The 17,757-nt window shown below is 40.3% G+C and overlaps 1 protein-coding gene across 3 annotated transcripts in view; it reads left to right on the forward strand.

Moving 5' to 3' along the window:
* anks1b (ankyrin repeat and sterile alpha motif domain containing 1B) overlaps positions 1–17,757 on the forward strand; it is a 196,626-nt gene that overhangs the window by 158,773 nt on the left and 20,096 nt on the right. For all 3 annotated transcript variants that reach the window (XM_072377500.1, XM_072377498.1, XM_072377499.1), the window contains exons 18-19: positions 75–173; positions 1,276–1,428. In XM_072377500.1, the coding sequence (XP_072233601.1) occupies positions 75–173; positions 1,276–1,428 (252 nt within the window). The remainder of the gene's footprint in view (positions 1–74; positions 174–1,275; positions 1,429–17,757) is intronic.

Here is a 17,757-nt window from a genome sequence, read left to right on the forward strand (position 1 = left end):
GGCTGTTACGTGGAGAGCATTGTTAATTCCAGTGACAGTAATACCAACCTTGCCCGTTGTTTTGTGTGTTACAGGGCAGCAATGTGGTGGAGGACCAGGACCTGCTGGAAATTGGAATTCTTAACTCAGCACACAGACAACGCCTGCTGCAGGCCATACGGCTGCTGCCCAGGGTCAGTGCTGCAGATCATCCTCATGTATTAGATCTGAATATGTTCTGTGAAAGTTACATGAAGTCCTCACGGTCAGTTTGAAGTGTGCAGGAAGTCCCATTTTGAAAATCATGGGACTGGTTTTCACTTGTAGTCTGTTTTGTTTCGCTTAAGATTCAGTAAATCTTCTGCTACATAATTCTCTGATTTATCTGCATGTTCTGCTGAATTCTTGACCAAAACACCAAAGAGAAGGAGCCAATTCAAAGACAGATTATAAGCCATCACAGCTTGTAAGCACATAAAGAGACATCTGTATCCTCATGTTTTCATCTGTTAAAGTCCCAGGGAACGTTAAAGATTACTCAAAATGATTGAAATAATGTGAAGGATATTTACAGACTTATGGGGAACTTTGCTGGCATGTGTGAAAGAAAGTTCAAATAGAGAGAGCAGAAGTCTGCAAGAGTCTAAACTTAGAGATGATCTTCGATCTCTGGTCAGCATTTTGCTCTTCGAAACACAGTAGGTGAAACCTTTTAATTTTGGTCCACCACAAATGCGCACTGAACGTGAGGTGGAGGTTAACTCCAAAGCTTTTTTACTGTCAAAATAAAGATGAATGAATTATTAAGTATCTGCTACACTCCAGGTAGCTCAGTCTGAGCTGTAAATAAGCACTGAGGTAGCTTCCTGACCTTTTTTTTTTTCTGTATTCTGGTGAATTGGATACAACCCTTAGCACAGAATGCATCTTTGATGATCTCCTTGTACAAATGAGCTTGATGCCGCAGGTCTGATCCAGTATGAGCAGAGTTTAAGCAGATGTTCTATTACATAAAAGAATGGGAACGCATGCAGGAATTAAGCATTCTTCTTGAGATAGCAGATGTTCTGTGTTATTAAGCTCCAGGTAAAGAGTAGCAGAAAAATGGCATCCAGCGTGCCCACAGTATCGCAGCTTTAATGAGTGCATGGACATAAAAACTCTCTCTCTCTCTCTCTAGATGTACAATATAAAGACATTGTACACCAATGGATGTTTTTGAAAATGTTTTAAAGAAGTGGAGAAAAATCCTAAAGTTAGCAAACAAGTTTTTCCCTAAATCTCTCACTTCAACAGGTGAGACCCATCGGTTACGATGGTAACAACCCCACGTCGGTTGCAGAGTGGCTGGAGTCTTTGGAACTTGGCGACTACACCAAGACTTTCCTCATCAACGGTTACACCTCCATGGAGCTGGTCAAAAAGATCTGGGAGATAGAGCTCATCAATGTAAGTCTCAGGCCTCCTGTCACTACACACCACACCATACAAGTATATCAGCCCCGAGATGGACATGGATCCGAACAACAACTCTAAGTCTTCTAGTAAATTAGAAACAGCAGGCTTTGTGCAGCTGGAGTCTTTTTCTTGTGTCTTTTTATCCCTCAGATTGGTGAGTGAATTTGTGTCTTGTTTTTGATATTTGTTGTGATGGACACCTCATTCATCAGTGTTTACATAAACTCAGCCCTTTGGACTGTTCCCTAAAACTGTGTTGAAGCTGATGTGGAGGTTCCCTCAGTGGAAAGGATGCCATGCTGTGCAGAATGCCCATCGGGCATTTCTTCTCATTACTGTGCAATGTGTGCCGGGAATACAAACAGGAGGGGAGTGAAATCATAACCATCTTCTTCTTGCTTGCTTTTCCTCCGTTTTTATAAGCGAGTACAGGTCTTTGTGACATTCGGGAAGTTTGCGTTTTGAAATTTTCAGTAACAAAGTGCAGCTGCTTGAACGGTGAAAACTCTACTTTTGAAAATGTTACTAATACGGGTGATAACAAGGTCTGACGTCGAAGCTCCAATGCTGTTTCAAATAGTTCAAGTTTGTTTTTCAATTTTTTACAACATAATATCTCCACTAGAGATGTAATTTACTGCAGCCTGATTCCATCGCGGTGATGTGCTTCTTTGATGCTGCCAGCGTAACAAAATCATGTTGGATTGCACAGAACTCCTGCATGGCTGATTCCAATGAGTGTGGATGGAGAGCTAGAAGGTTTCTTTTTTTCCTTCCCAGCGGAAGATAAAGTGATGAGTGATCAGCTGGAGGAGGTAGAAAGGGAGTTATATAAGCATGTGGGATGCAAGATGTTTCATCGCACGGAGGATACCGCCCACACGCTGCGCTTCGGTCTGTGTGAGTGTGTACGTTTCTGGATGCATATGTGAGATGCAAAGTGTTAATACATACTCATGTGTTTAAATGTGTCACTCTTTCAATACAAGCCAAACTATACTTCAACCTCTTCTACTAAGATGGAAACGGTTAAAAATAATATGCATTCTACATGTGCCTATGAGTAGGAATATTGCATAGTAAATGGATTCAACCGGCCCCGTTTTGTTGGACGAATTTAAAGAACTCTGAGAGAAACTACCATGTGAAGCCACTAGAGGCTACACAAGTACAGAGTATGAGGGAAAAGTGTTACACGATACTACATATGTCTGAGAACTGATATTGCTTTTTTGCTTTTTATTCTTTAAGCCAGACTTGTATGTTAAAAGTAAAGAGCTGTTGTGGTGCAAAAAATTGACTGAATTGTATTCAAGCTGCCAAAGTCTGCACTGTATAGATAAATAATGCAGACAAAAGCAGGAAAACAGTTCAATGAAAGGATAAAGATGAAAGAAACATGTCAGGACACTGATTTTGGTGAGCTTTGGGACTTTCTAAACAACATATAATTTTAAAATGTACCCTTCAAGCTCATTAGGGACTCAACCGAGGCCCACTTAGTAATCTTTTCATGCCTAACAAACATATTTATACATAAAAAATATGTCGGCAGCTTTGTAAAGTTGAATAAATCTCAAAGGAATTCTTCCTTGTCGCAGGAGTCCTCGGAGTAGTATGAAGAGAAAGCCCTACTCTCAACTCCAGACCATGAACCTGACCTTATCACATGAATGTTCTGTGTCTTATCGTTCTTGTGTGTGTGTGTGTGTGTGTGTGTGTGTGTGTGTGTGTGTGTGTGTGTGTGTGTGTGTGTGTGTGTGTGTTCATTGCACCACTTGTACTCGAATTAGTGCACACCACTGCAGCAACACACTGTCAGTGATGTAGTCTCTGGGGTGATGGAGAGGTTACTGCTGTACCTGAGAGAGGTATGTGTTTGTCAGGAGATGGTGGGCAGAGATACTGCAGTGAGGATGAAGAGGATGAAACTCGTTTACTGCTGTTTTATTATCACCAGGTTATCTCCATGGGCAACGTATCGTCTGAGATGAGGTGGGAGCTCTAAGTATCGTTGAAGCGTTTTAGAAACAAGTGTGAGTGGGAATGCAAGTGTGTGTCCTTTTGACTGGGTGCAGTCCTGCTATTTTGGGACTTGAGGAGCATCAGCATAAATCCACACACAGTGATACTGCAGGCAGAGAGGAGGAGCAGTTCTCACCTGCAGCATTTAGTTTGTAGGTCTGTCATAGTGGCATTCAAATTTCATGCAATCCAAGTGTTATGCTCATCTTAATCACATCTTATCCTGGTTACCTGATTTCTTCCTGTTAAAAGGGAGTCGTTCCTTTCCACAGTCGCCTCAGGCATGCAGGGAGATTGGACTGAAGAGAAGTTCCGGTGCAATCTGTTGGTTTCCTTAGGTAGGATATTGTTTTTGAATTGGCTCTATATGAATTAATTGGATTATTTTGAAATTAATTAATTGGATTTCATTGGATTATGATTACAATGAATTTAACTCCAATTGGCTTGAATTGGACTATATTATTTAAGTGCCTTGAGATGACATTGTAGTAATATCTCTACTGTCACCTCTGACATAGTCAGACTAGTGGATTCCTTCTATGTAGTTTATTGTTAGCTTTATATAGCTTGTTAAATCTTCATTTGTAAGTCGCTTTGGATAAAAGCGTCTGCTAAATACATAAACATAAACATAACATAAACATAATATGTTGTAATATGGCGCTATATAAATAAAAGAGAACTGAATTGAACAAGGAAACTAGTTTATCACAACTTGTGTCTTATTGATAACAGTCAAGTATCAATAGTCCAGTGTGTGTGTGTTTTTTTTTTTTTTTTTTAAAGAAAGAATAAAAACTGTTAGACCACCACATGCAGATCAGAAAAGCCCCTTGATGCTGATACTCCAAGTTTGGAACTCTACTGGAAGGATGCAATTTGCGTTTTGATGTGTTTTGGTAATGATGCTGGAGAGCCATGTTGTACATACTGGTCCAAATTCTCCCATAGATGTAACACTGGGATGAACACTGAAGACTAAAGGTCATAGCACATGATTGACATAATTCTTCTCATCAAGCCATTCAGTAACCCCTGGTGTTAAACGGATGGGGGCACACTAATCCCAGAGGACACCGCCTTCTATTAGGTTATCAGAATTTCATTATAAGTTAATGATGATCTCCTGGGGAAACTTAATTTGCCCTAATCCTAGTGGAGCCTGCCAGCAAAATGTGCCCCACAGTGTAAAAAAATCCAGCAGATCCTGTATGCACTGCGTGTGCTTTAAGTGCACGTGTGTCTTCACACCACTGACCTTTCTGCTCCGCCACAGCTTTACTGAGGTTTCTGTTAATGGCCATGAATCCTCGAGATCAGTCACATTCACTTCCTGGAATAAATAGAAAGTAATTCATTATCGACATTAATTCTCATAACTGGGAAGCTGTAATTTCTGTAAAAATTCCTACACGCCATAACTATAGTGAAAGGTGTTTTGTTGCTTATATGAACGAGAAATGATTGAACGAAAACACATCTTATCCACACAGCTGCTGGTTGTCCGAATTACAGAAAGTTACCGTTCAATGAGAAAGCTTCAGTTAACAAAGTAATGTCATAGCAATGATGTTATGTAGCGATGTTTCAAAAAGTCATCTTCATGACCTAAAGTGTCTGAATAACTGAATACACAAATCACAATGAATTATTACATTTTCTCCATCTGAAGTACTGAGAGTTTGGAAGCGATGCCTCTTTGTGACTCAGGTTCTTCAGTCCAACTTGTTAAAACAGTCTGATGAAAAGTGGGTGCTGCACATACAGTCTTTAGCTAACTCTTTCCCTCAAATATAGTGTATCCACTGGGCTCTTATATCCTCTGAGGCTGGTGGTAGATGTACGATGCCTGCTCCTCAGCACAGCTGACAGCAGAAGCTGGCTTTATTCGTCTAATAGGGAGGATGTGAGCGTGCATGCCTCAGAGGTCGAGGCTAAGCAGAGAACGTGGGGTGAACTTGAGGAGTGAAAACCAGACTGACTCGCTAAATAAGTAACATTCAAACAAAAAGGATCTAAAAAAATTTTTTAAAAAGAGTTTCACACTTGCTATTGACTTCAGACGCTCTAATAATTGCTCCTGAGAACAGAAAAATGTGTAATAACCTTCAAGTAGAATTCTAACCTGAAACTAAAATTTTACAGAGGGAACATCTGACTGAGTGCAGTTTTACCACCAGAGGATAAAAAGACATAGAAGTACTTGACCCAATTTCAGTTTTGGCCACAAAGGATAATTCATATAATGGAGTTATTATAGTGAATGAATGTAAAATGAAGCCTGGATGTTGGAGATTTCATTAAGAAAAGAAACATAATGAAGGAATTAACAGACTGAAAGACCTGAAATGAAAACTCATTAAATCGGACTTTCTTTTTTTGAATTATTAAATTGATATTAATATTTCACAGTAAATTATCATTAAATTTGGACACGTTGCTTATAATTGGATTTTTTTTAACCCCGTGTGCAGAGTTAACAGATCGCATTTCACTGAACGGGCCCAGATCATTTATTTTGACTTGTAGTGACCAACAAGCCTCACGGATTAATCAGTTAAGCAGGTTGACAATACTGCGGACTTATTTCTTGAAGTAAATTGAGTAAAAACACTAAAACATTTGGTTACATGTTATAAATTGTGTTTTCTTAGAGTCCTTCATACCAGCTGATTGTAAACACACTGCTGTGCGTGAGAGGCCAGCAATTTTAGAATGTCTTGGTCTTTGGGGAGCTGCCAGTTAAGCTGCTTTGGACCTTTAATTTCCCCCTAAACCCAAACTAATTTTTAAGGCTACATCAGGTACTTAAGAGTGTAATAATGGCGAGGCATTATGACTGTAGGTCTGCTTTTAATATCACAAATCTCCTGGTAATCTCTGTTGCTCTCAGGGATAATTTACTGCGATCATCTTTACTTTACATGACTTTGGTCGGGCTCACTGAACGGACCTGACTGACGTGTTTCCACTCTTAGTGTTTTTGTTTCAGGCACGGATATTTTTCTCTTTTATCCAGTCATTAATAAACAGACACTGTAATGTGCTTATTCATTTCCCTGCAGAGGGATGCAAACATCTTCTATACAAATCCACACGGTGGCGCTGCTGCCTCTCAGTTCAGTCCGACCTCATCATGAGGGGAAGAAGGCACTAGCACATGTGTCAGGGCTCCAAATTGCTCTCATTTAAAGTGAGTCCTCAGAGAGCGCAAAGCGAAGCAATTAGAAATGGATTTAATTTTGGAAAGACTTTCGTGACGGTGAAGTGCAGATAGTTTCTGGTCCTCAAGGAACAATTCCCTTAATGTTTTCCGGACAGTTGGACCCTGATATCGAAAGAGAATGCTGTTGAGTGTTTGGCTTGCTCATGGTTACCTTTGAAAATGGCTCTGCTCCTGGTTTTGATGTGTCCCATTACAAATTAAATGAGTCAAACCCTTTTATAGTAGTTTTTCAGCATTGTTCATATATACATTATCATAGTCTGATGACATAATAAATGTCATATTTTATAAAGTGTTTATGGAAAAATAAGACTATTCAATTCTAGAAAAAGCACATTTCTACATCACCTTTATCTAGTTTAGTAATTCTGGTCCCAATTCACATGAACTCTGACATGTAGCGATTTGTTGTACGTTATGGTCATTTTTAGTTTTGTGTACTTTTATTACAGCTTTAAAGAGCAGTTCAAACAATAAGTTATGTTCTGTTTTTGTAAACTTTAAACAGGCCTGAAGAGGTAAACCTGTCAAGTGTTTCCCAATAAAAGGTTTAGAGCAGCTGTAAATTCCAGTGCTAGAGGACGTATTTACATCTTTTGCTACGGTTGGCAATAAAAATGGCACAGATATAATGATCAACAACATGTAGTAAAGTCTATAACTCTGACAGCACAGATTTATACATGATTCCTGTAACACACACACTCGAACCTGAAATACTTACTTAGTTTGTAAAACCTTTATTAGGAAATAAGTGACACCCACCTCTTTTGTCCTTAAGTAACTGTAGAATCCAAAGTGTGCCTAATTGTTTAAACTCACTGAAGACAGTAACCCCCCCCCGCCCCTGAAACACGCCTAGGAAAGTATGCAGGACAAGCTTTGGTTTCCTCACGCCTGCCTTTTGCCTGTGAAGGCCTGTTAATGTGCGCTCTGTGTGTAGGTGTGTGTGTGGGTTTGAGAGTGTGATTCACCCACAGGGTCAGACTTGTACCTGCATTCCCCTCTGTTATTACACCATAGAAGTTCAGGAAGCATACACACACACACACACACACACAAAAAACCCATGGGAATGTTTTCTGAAAAACCCCAAAATGACTGCGTATGTTTGGGTGTCGTTTGAGGCGTCCAAACACATAAATTGAGGACAATATTGCGAGTTTGCTCTTTCCTCTACAGCGTGTACGTGGTTGCCATGGTGGCTACTAGTTTCCATAGAGATTGTGCAGTTGGTATAAGTATAAACTGATTTTCTGTGCATGTGCAAAGATTGCCTTTTCTTGGCAGGATTCCAAATACTCAGAATGAGTGTGTGTGTCATATTTCTGTGCCTGTCACCTTCTTTGTCACCCCTCCAAATGGACAGATTGTCTCGCATCCCATCACCAGATGGTTAAACGCTGCAGGATCATATACTTTATACAAAAGAATCTACATGCATGCATCCATACTGCAGCTAGTTTAATTAGTTTACCTGTTCGCACGTTTTCACACCAGCCACTATCTGCTGCCTGTGAAACACCTATTGTTCAGAAGTGTATTTGTGTCCCAAGTGTTCAGATATGCAGGGATACAAAATGTGTGAAAAGAGAGTGAATAGTAGCTGGTGCTAATTTTTGTGTGGGCAGATTTGCCTCAGGACTGCAGTGTACTTCACCGTCCCCGCCTGCTGCCTCAGTTGAAGTTGTACTTCCTGTTGTATCACTGACCATGCAGCAGCAGATAGTGTGGGAGGTGTCAGGAGAGAATATGTGTGACCCATGAATGCACCCTGGACCAGCGGTTGGTGTTTGAGCTGTGCTGTAGCTGCAGGTGGACTTCTGCTTTACAGTCGACATGTTCACTTCATTTCAACAGTAATTACAGGGATTGATTTATCCCTATTGTTGTATTTCCTCTTTGTAGGTGTTTTAGCTTTTATGATAACTTAGATGTAGTCACGGAATATTCTTTTTCTCTTTAATGTTACCATTAATGAAACCACTTGGTTGTGTTTTTCAGTGTTACACAAATCTAAACTTGTAGAGAGAAAAAGTCACAGCCATCTGATGTTTATATCTGTGCAGATTAATCTCAGAAGGGAATGCTTCCTTAGCTGCAAAAACGTATAAAAACTGTTTAGAAAATGCCAATTGGTTGAGTTTAGAAGTGTTTCATAAGCTTTATGCATAGAATGTTCTTTCTAAGTTACCCTAAATATCTCGTGTAAGCACTAGTTGTTTGTTAGGCTTTGGTGATTTCTAAGAGAGGAGATAGTAAGGAGCAGTCATGAACTATCTTTGGTTCATCCCACTGGATCGCACAAGCAGACCCTGGTAAAGACAGAAATAGCCAGAATGACGTCAAACTTTGCAGGTTAGATTTCATTTATGTCACACTTGCCGTTGCTAATATATACTCTTACCCATAAACGTGTCCATGCTTAATATGTAGCATCACATGTGTACTGTTGTTGTCTTTGTATGTTAAGATGACTTTATTATGTATACAGATACACACTGGGAATATGTGAAAGAGAACGTTTGGTTAAAAAGCCGCTTGCATGTATTTACACATTAGGACTCCGCCGTTATGAAATTTCTCTGAAATACATGAGAACTGAAAGTAGGTTGCAAAAGAATGTTAAAGATCAGATAAATTGGAATTCTCTGTGCTCTGAGCCATTTCCTGTGAAACGTCTAAACATGTCTGTCAGTAGCTCATCAGAAAAATAACACCCTGTAGATCTAAAGCCCAGTAGAGCCCATTCATTTTCTCCTGAAACAACTGAAAGTTAGATTTATAGTTGGAGCACCCTACAAAGGTTTGACAGGCATCAGGCTTCATGTTGAGGGGGTAGGATGACCTGGAGTTTGGGGACTGGCTATCAACTGCAGTCTGTCTAGTTTAAATCCAGCAGGGGATGATTCTTTTATATCATTCTCTCTCTTTTCCCCATTTCTTTTCATCTTTCCACTATTGGCTTTCCAAAGCATTGTAAAGAACCCAAAAAGTAATTTTTCTTCTTATTGATGAGGAGCTCTTTCAAACTATAGCTTGTTCTTTGATAATGTATCACAAAAAGAGAGAAGTCTCTGTCTGCATATACAACCCAAAATCTGAGTATGACGTTTCTAGGAAATTAATTGTTCAGGAGCCTGAATCAGCTTGAAAGATTTTAAGATTCTGGGTTAATTTTGGATCAATTTAGCAGCTACAGTGAAGTGCTTTGTGTCAAACTCCATCAACAAGAGACTTGACATCTGCCTCAGACTGGCTGATAAAGTTCAAGCTTTTCTGGGTACTGAACTTATCAGAGACGAGGTAAAAATAATTTCAACTAATGACATGAACCTTCAGCTTTGTTGAATTATCCAGGAGAATGGCGGGACTAATATATATTAGCCAAGAATAGTTTGACATCCTTAGGAAACGTACAGCTATCTACTTCTGCATGGAAGTTAAATGAGAAGGATGATGCTACTTGTGTCTGGATGGTAAATATGAAGCCGTCTGTTAAACTTAATATAAAAAAAATGACCAAAACAGATTTAATTTCTGTGTTTAAACATATTTCAGCTATATTTTTACAAGAGAAGTTACACCTACAAAGATGTCACATAATGGTGATGATATTATTCCGGAACTCTTTCAACTCGTGCAGCAAACACACCAACTTACGCTCCTTGCGAGCACAAGCTTGTCTCCGCTCAGGCTCAGTGTCTCCATAGTGACGAGATAGAGAGGAGGAGGAGGAGGGGGTGAACGTAAACTGGGTAGAAACAGAGTGCAGGGAGAGGGATTGTGTGTAGAGAGAAAGAGAGAGCTCAGGCAGAGACATGTAGGAGATGTAGTCTGGCTGCCGCAAGCTGAAGAAAGAGGAGGAGTTGTTGAGCGCTGGAGATCTGCAGAGAGAGTGAGGCTGAGAGAAAGGGAAACAAAAGCTGGCGGTGAGAGGGCGAGGAGTAAAGCTAAAACAGCGTGGATGAAGAGAAGAGAAGCAGAGGAAAGAACACTTGTATTGCACAGCAACAAAGCGAGAGTCAGGAAAGAGTGAGGAAATAAAACACAAGAGGAGACTGAACTGAAGACTGCTGCTCTGAAGGGGGTAAGCTTGGGTGACAAGATGGAGAGGGGGTAATAAGGTATATCTGTAAAACCTAGATACAGACCCTTTTGTTCTTTGCTTGCTGTTGTTTTCTGCATCTTTCATCTCTCTGCTCAGTGAGGCTGAGATGATTGGAACACATGAAAGTGGTCCACAGCCACTCTGTGACCACTGCTGACTGGGCTAATTTACTAGCTGTGTAACAGTGTGTGTATCAGTCATTATTTTTTAGGATGAAGTGTGTAGGATCCGACAGTGTGAGCTCCATGCTGAAGCACTGAAGCGTTGGTTGGGCTTTAATACAACAGCTTGCTGCAAGGTCTCTTTCCACAAGTTTTTTAAGTAAAGGAAGAAATTTGAGTGGTTTCTTTAGAACTCTGTTCTGTGTATTTTTAGGTCATCGTAATATGAATTTTAGAGTAGACCAAGTTGTCACATCTAGACTCGTCACAAGACTTTCTGAAAGATGGAAAGTCCATATATTTAGTGAGGCTCCATGTCAAAAACTGAGCTGAACTAAGAACAGAGGGGGGAAGCAAAATGGTAGTAGAGTTAAATACTCTCAGATCCATTTGCTGTCCTAATTTGTTCTATCCTTTTCTGCATGCACTAACATACTCCTAGAAGATGGGGAGAGAAGTGAAATCTAGGACAAGACTGAGAAAGAATGTAGTAACTTACAGGATGTTGTAAGGCTGACTGCTAACATAGCGATCCATATTTAACAGATAATCACTCCTTCATTTCCAATGAGACTAAACATTTATTAGCAACAAGGTGGCTAAACTTGCAGTAAAATAATAATTTTTAACTGAAGCTTTCATAATACCGCTTTTACACTGCTAGATCCAACAAGGAGCTCCAAAAATAAGTCAAGAATTTGACATTTCTCACCTGTGTGAACTCGTTTTACAAAACTTATGAAGGGGAACACTGAAGTACAAGACTGTAAAGGACAGTAAACTTCGACCAGATGGGAGGTAAATGGAGGGAAAAATGAGGCAGGTCCCAGCAAGATGAATGAAAAGAAAAGTATTTTTCTTCACTTCACTGTTAAAAGACGGACCAGCCGACGGGAAGATTGAGGCGGAAATTCTGCCAGTTTGTGTTTACCTCAGATATTGTCCCATCAGTCATAATCCAGACTCGTTCATCGGATCATCACTAAGGCACGTCTGCGATAGATTCCCCGTCAGTGACCAGCATTAGTCAGAAGACTGCCCACAGAAACCACAGCGTGATGAACAATGTTGTGAAAGACAATTCACTGACAAAAGCTTTCAGTATGCTGAGAAGTCACAGGACTTTGGAGGTTTGAAAACTCATCATTTTCTCATTAATGCTGGTACTTTCTGAAACACAGCTGGTGCTTATAGTCTGCTTTTTTTAAGATGATGAACTATTGTGTTCTACAGTGTTTTCACAGACATCTTATTTTGGGACTGAACTGTCACAAAATCGGAACTGTTGTCAGACAAAAAGACGTCTGTCTTCTTCTGCAGCTGTGTGCGTGAAATCTTTTCTAACCTCAAAGCTGACAGAAGAACATGACATTGGGTTTGATCTATCTATAGCACTGTAGGCCACCATTGGCAGCCTGCAATGTCTGGCTACATTTAAACTGCTGCTCTGATGTGACTTCATATTTGCCGTTTCCCAGAAATGAGTTTACACATCTGTTTACAAGTAAGTAGAGCAACCAAATCCTGATCAGGTAATTACTGTCGCTAAATCATGTCGCTTGCGTTGGCAACTGGAAACAAGCATCATAGCACAAATACTAAACTCTTTCTCCTCTTACTTTAAAATGTTGTCACTCACAGAGGATTATAAATTAGTTCACAGCAGGGTCGCATCCAACACTGTCCCCCAGCACAGAGTTCACAGATGCCCATATGGCTGCTACAAGCATACTGTTGAGACCTTATCATGTACCTGTGGCCTTGCATGTTCCATGCTTCACTGACTCTGATTGCAAGCAGCTGTTGAATGTAATTCCCAGAACAAACACAATGTAAACATCACTCAACTGGACACTCCGGCATTTATAACCTTAAATCTGTCATGAGAACGCGCACTACAACCTTATTACTGACACTGAGCACCGAAAAATGTCAAATGTAGCCTTGGTTACAAGCACTTGAACCATTTTAAAAAAAATATTTCTATCATAGCCTGTAGAGCCGTCTTTGTCAAACCTAATATACAAGCTCCGATTGCTTGGTTTTTTGCTGTTGTTGTTGTTGTTCTGCAGCTGCAGGATTCTAAGACTTGCATCTTGACTTTGTGAACAGACCAGAGGTGGCTAAACTGTTTGAAGCACCCACCCCCACATAGTACTGTACATTGATAAGTACATGCAGGCATGTGCACAGCTTGGTGCCTTCTGAGAGGTTTTGGTCCTCTGCAGTGTGAAAATTGGATCCATTGTGGGCCTTTGAAGTATTTATTAACCCAGAAAAATATCATACACCATTTCCTCTCGTCATCTTTGGAGTTCAGTAGTTTATGAGCTCGTCTGTGTGAGTTGCATGTGTGCAAGATCTCGATCGTGCAGCATTCGGCTGTTTGCACACACACAGTCTGTGCTCCCAGTCATAGTTACAGTTCTTGTGCTATTAATGGAGATATATCTGTCTCCATGTTGGCAGGCTTATTAACAGCTTGCTCTCATTGGCTGCCTGTTCTCTCTGAAATAAAACAATTCATCCTATTGGTCCCTGCACATAATTTTTTAACACATTACTCGTAACTCCCCTCCACTCTCCGGTCGCTAGGAAACCTTTGGTCTCTGCCCCCAATGTGATGTGTATGTATTCGCATAATAATATATATATGTATGTATGTATATATATTTATAATTGTGGTTGCAAACAGAGTGAGGGGAGATCAAACTGAAGCCTGGACCTCACTGTCATGAGCTCAGCCGAGCCCATCATTGCTCGCCTTCAGGGCGTTGCATGTTGTTTTTGGGCATGTGTCTCAGCGTCCTGTGAGCTCAGACCAATCGATAATAATCATTCCGGCCGAAAAGCTCCAAGGAACAATGAGGGGAATATGATTAAGTAGAAAAATGTCACTGGCCATGTTACACACATTACATCAGAGGCTAACAGAGGACTGTTTTAACTTTATGTTCCACATTAGAGCACAGTTTTAGCGCCCCAGATTTGTCCCGATGTTAACCATTACACATTAATATTTAATAAACTATAAAACCATGCACATAACTTTTTCCAAGGTACAAACAGTGGCCAAGTTATTGATTGATCATTATAGAGTCAATTATCTAAGAAACCTCTTACCTAGGAACGGCTCGGGTAACTTCTTTGGGTCACCATTGGTTGCCTGATCTTGAGGATGCGACCTTGCTGGTTGCAGAGATGGTCTTAGTCCTGTAATCAAGTTCTAAGATGGTACTTAGACTGTCTTAAGCTATTCACTAATCAATATTACCTCTCAGTTGCCCTGTAATGTATTCTGACCGAGGCAATTTAAGCAAGCTTAGGCCAGTGATTCTTTGATCTGCAAAAATCGATGCAGGAGTCTTCAGAGAAATGAACCCCAATAGCTCCATTCAGATCTTATCTGATCTGCAGATATCTGATGATGTCACAGAGGACACAACCTCATAGCCTGTATGGGACAGGTGACTGATATATTGACTTGGAGAACGTAGATGCACAGAGTGAAGCTAACAAAGACGGCCAGACCTTTAGTGTGCAGTTGCCACGACTGAACAGAAGAAGCTCATCTAACCGCAGAGCCTTGAATCAGATTTTGCCGATGCACTGACACGCTCTAATCTTTGACACAGCTTTTTTTTCTTTTTAGCCTGTCCTTCTGTTACCTTGATAAAGCAAAAGGAGAGGAGGCTTAAAATGAGGACAAAGTGCTTTGTAAAAGAGTAAAAGAGCTAGCTTGAGTTCAAGAGAATATGAAGAGAGAGTGAAGGTATAAGGAGGTCTGAGGGTAGAGACACGGATAGTTAGGCAGTTCAGTGTAGATTAAACATGAGCAAAAGAGGCTGATGAAAGAATCTTCCTCCTTCTTCTCATTAAAACTATGTGCTAGCTTGAGCACAGACAGTGACTGGACTGTTGGTTCCCTCGCTGGGTTTTCACGCTCCAGTGAGCCAACCAGCTTCCAACTACCCCTCCAGTAAGAAAGACAGAAAAGCCTTTTTGTCTTCAGTGTCCTGAATGAGAGGTCATTGTGAATGTCCCCAATCACTGATGCTTTCTACTTATTGTTGCACTGGTCTCTTTTAAAAATATGTCATTAATGCAGCTGTCATTACTCCATTTCCGCCAGTCTTTTAAAGAGGTCAGTCCATTCTGGTGACTTGCTTGGAGGTGCCTTGGTTGTAACCATCGTGACAGAAGTTGATTAAATAAAACATGATTTAATCTGCAATTGCAAGCATAGTAATTCATTCTACTGAGAGATGTTCGCTTTTGCATGTTTTATGAGTCATTACTTACTTAAATAACTTTAAGGTCAAACAGTTCTCAAAAATGCACGCATAAATATTCAAATTTCAAGGAATCGTTCAGTTTGATAGCTGTTGGAAAGACAGTTGGCTGCAGAGTATAGATGGCTGAGCGAAAGCACATCTTCTTGATGTATGCATGGCGGATAATCCGTTAATCAAGTCTGTTCAATCTGGGCTAACGAGATTAGTGCATTGATCGACACAAGCACACACAAAAAAAGACACAGCACAGCCGGCGACTGGAAGCGTGCATCACTTCATACAACAATGCACTGACGCCACGGTGAAGTGGCAGGTGGAGGCAGGAGAGAAGACACAAAAAAAGAGGGTTTTTTTCCCGTAACTGAAGCATCATCTCACATAAGTTTGATATCATTTTGAAAGCATTTGGACCCATCTCACTTGCATATACCTCAGAGGAAAGTTAAGAAATAACTGAGACATGGAGTAATGCATTTTTGGCAGAGATTCACTGACGATTGGCCAGTTTTCAGCTTAATCAGCCATGACCCATCATCTGCCAATCAGTCTCACATCTGATTCCACACACGAGCTGTAGGGTGGTTCACATTGATGATACAATGACTTGTGTTGTTGGCAAAGAAGTGATTTAGAAAAGACCAAATTTGCATTTTGTTCAAATATTTTAGTTAATACTTGCACAGAAGTATCAGCATGGCAAAGCAAGATATTTGAACTCTCTGGATCAAGAATTCAAAGCTATTCACAGACTTTTTTTTACTGCAATAAGGTAAAGAAGAAGAACATTTTCATCAATCTGAGCCAATTAGCATCGGTGGTCATGGGCATGTTGTATGAAGTAGAATATTTGGCTGTAAATTATTTAGTACCTAAAGCTTTATCTGTCATCTGGAGCATTTTATTTTGAGAATAAATTACAACTAAAGTTGGAATTGGTCAAATAATCAGTCACAAAATGTCAGACTGGCTGCCATCAAACATCTGAATGTCAGCATCCATTAATGTTTTCTCCAGTTGTTAAAGTGCTGTTGGAACAGAGCGTGCAAGCGTTGTCTTATCAAGGTTATATCAACTGAGCTCCCTAAGCTCATGTGGATGGAGTTTAGCTTTAATGAATGTGTAACGAGCGTGATAGGTGACAGAGGAAGGTGTCACAAAGGAGTATATGTTGTGCTAACTCAGCACTTCTTCTGACAGCATATAGAGCAGCTATGAATATTACTGAAAGGCAAACGGGCGATGTTGCAGTCGGGTATCGGAGAGTGTGAGTGTGTGTTTTAACAGTTACAGTTGGGCTGCATTCACATTCTCATCCATTCAGGAACAATAAAATAATCCTCTACCCCAGGCTTTGAACAGCTGTGCCTGCGATCGTGTGTGTGTGTGAGTACACATCAGCATGCACGTGGATTCTTTTTTTAAGAGGGGCGAGTGTGTGTGGGTGACTGCCGCTGCAGCTCTGTGTTGCTATGGTGACGGTTGAACTTCAGGCTGGGGTTGAGTCTTCTACTGTATTTGAAGTAGATGCTGTTGCATAAAGCAAAGTGTAACACACCGATTCGCACCATGTGGGGCAGTTACCGTGCACTTTCTGGAGGTCTGTGTGTGCGCATATTTTTTTCCTGTGATAAAAGAGAAGTGCGAGTGTGACTCATGCCGTTGCCCCACAGGAGTTGGGCAGAAGGCTGAATATTTCATAACCTTTTCTATAGGCTAAAAATACCCATCACCCAGGTCACTATTTACAGTGCAAATGTCATCACATCTTTCATGTAATCTATCGTCATCTATCGTCTCACACGTTAAGAGCAGCCAGCCAGATATCACAGTCTAGGGTGGAAGTAGAAAACTCAATCTCTCTTTAAAAATGGCTAGTTGTTCATTAATAATCAAAACACTGTGGCTGGTGCTAAATTCTTGATCGAATTATAGATTCTTATTTATACTGTAATTTTGACCAACACAAGACCTACGTTAAATGTCAATAGATGTAGTCGACAAGAAGGTTGTGTTGCTTATTAGTGTTATTATTTCACTGGTTCAGTTGAATATTGATAATTTAATCAGTTTTTTTTTTTTTTGTTAAGGGTTCTAAACAAAAATCACGTGAGCCAACATTACTGTTGACAGGAAATGTTGAAAGAGAGAGATTGAGGCAGAGATGGAGTGCTCACGGAGGCCTCGGTATAAGCAAAAGAACAAGAGAAATAGGAGTAAAAATTGCTGGATGGAGCAGAGTTCTGCCATAACATGTTGATTCGTTCCACAACACGCTCGGTTTACCTTTGATCTAATTTGAACAATTAAATGCAACATTTCCATGTGAAAAGGACCGGTGTGAAACCGGTTTATGGTTTGCATATGTAACATAGAACCAAACTGTACATTCTTGACTGTCCTCCTTGGTTCTTTGTATTTTTAAGAGGTTTTATGTTATGCTGAACCCAAGCAAGACTACCCATTGAGGCTAATTACCACACTTTGCCCTGAAGACAAATA

Source organism: Leuresthes tenuis, unplaced genomic scaffold, assembly GCF_036924035.1.
Source record: "Leuresthes tenuis unplaced genomic scaffold, fLeuTen1.0.hap1 SCAF_23, whole genome shotgun sequence".
Classification (NCBI taxonomy): Eukaryota; Metazoa; Chordata; class Actinopteri; order Atheriniformes; family Atherinopsidae; genus Leuresthes; species Leuresthes tenuis.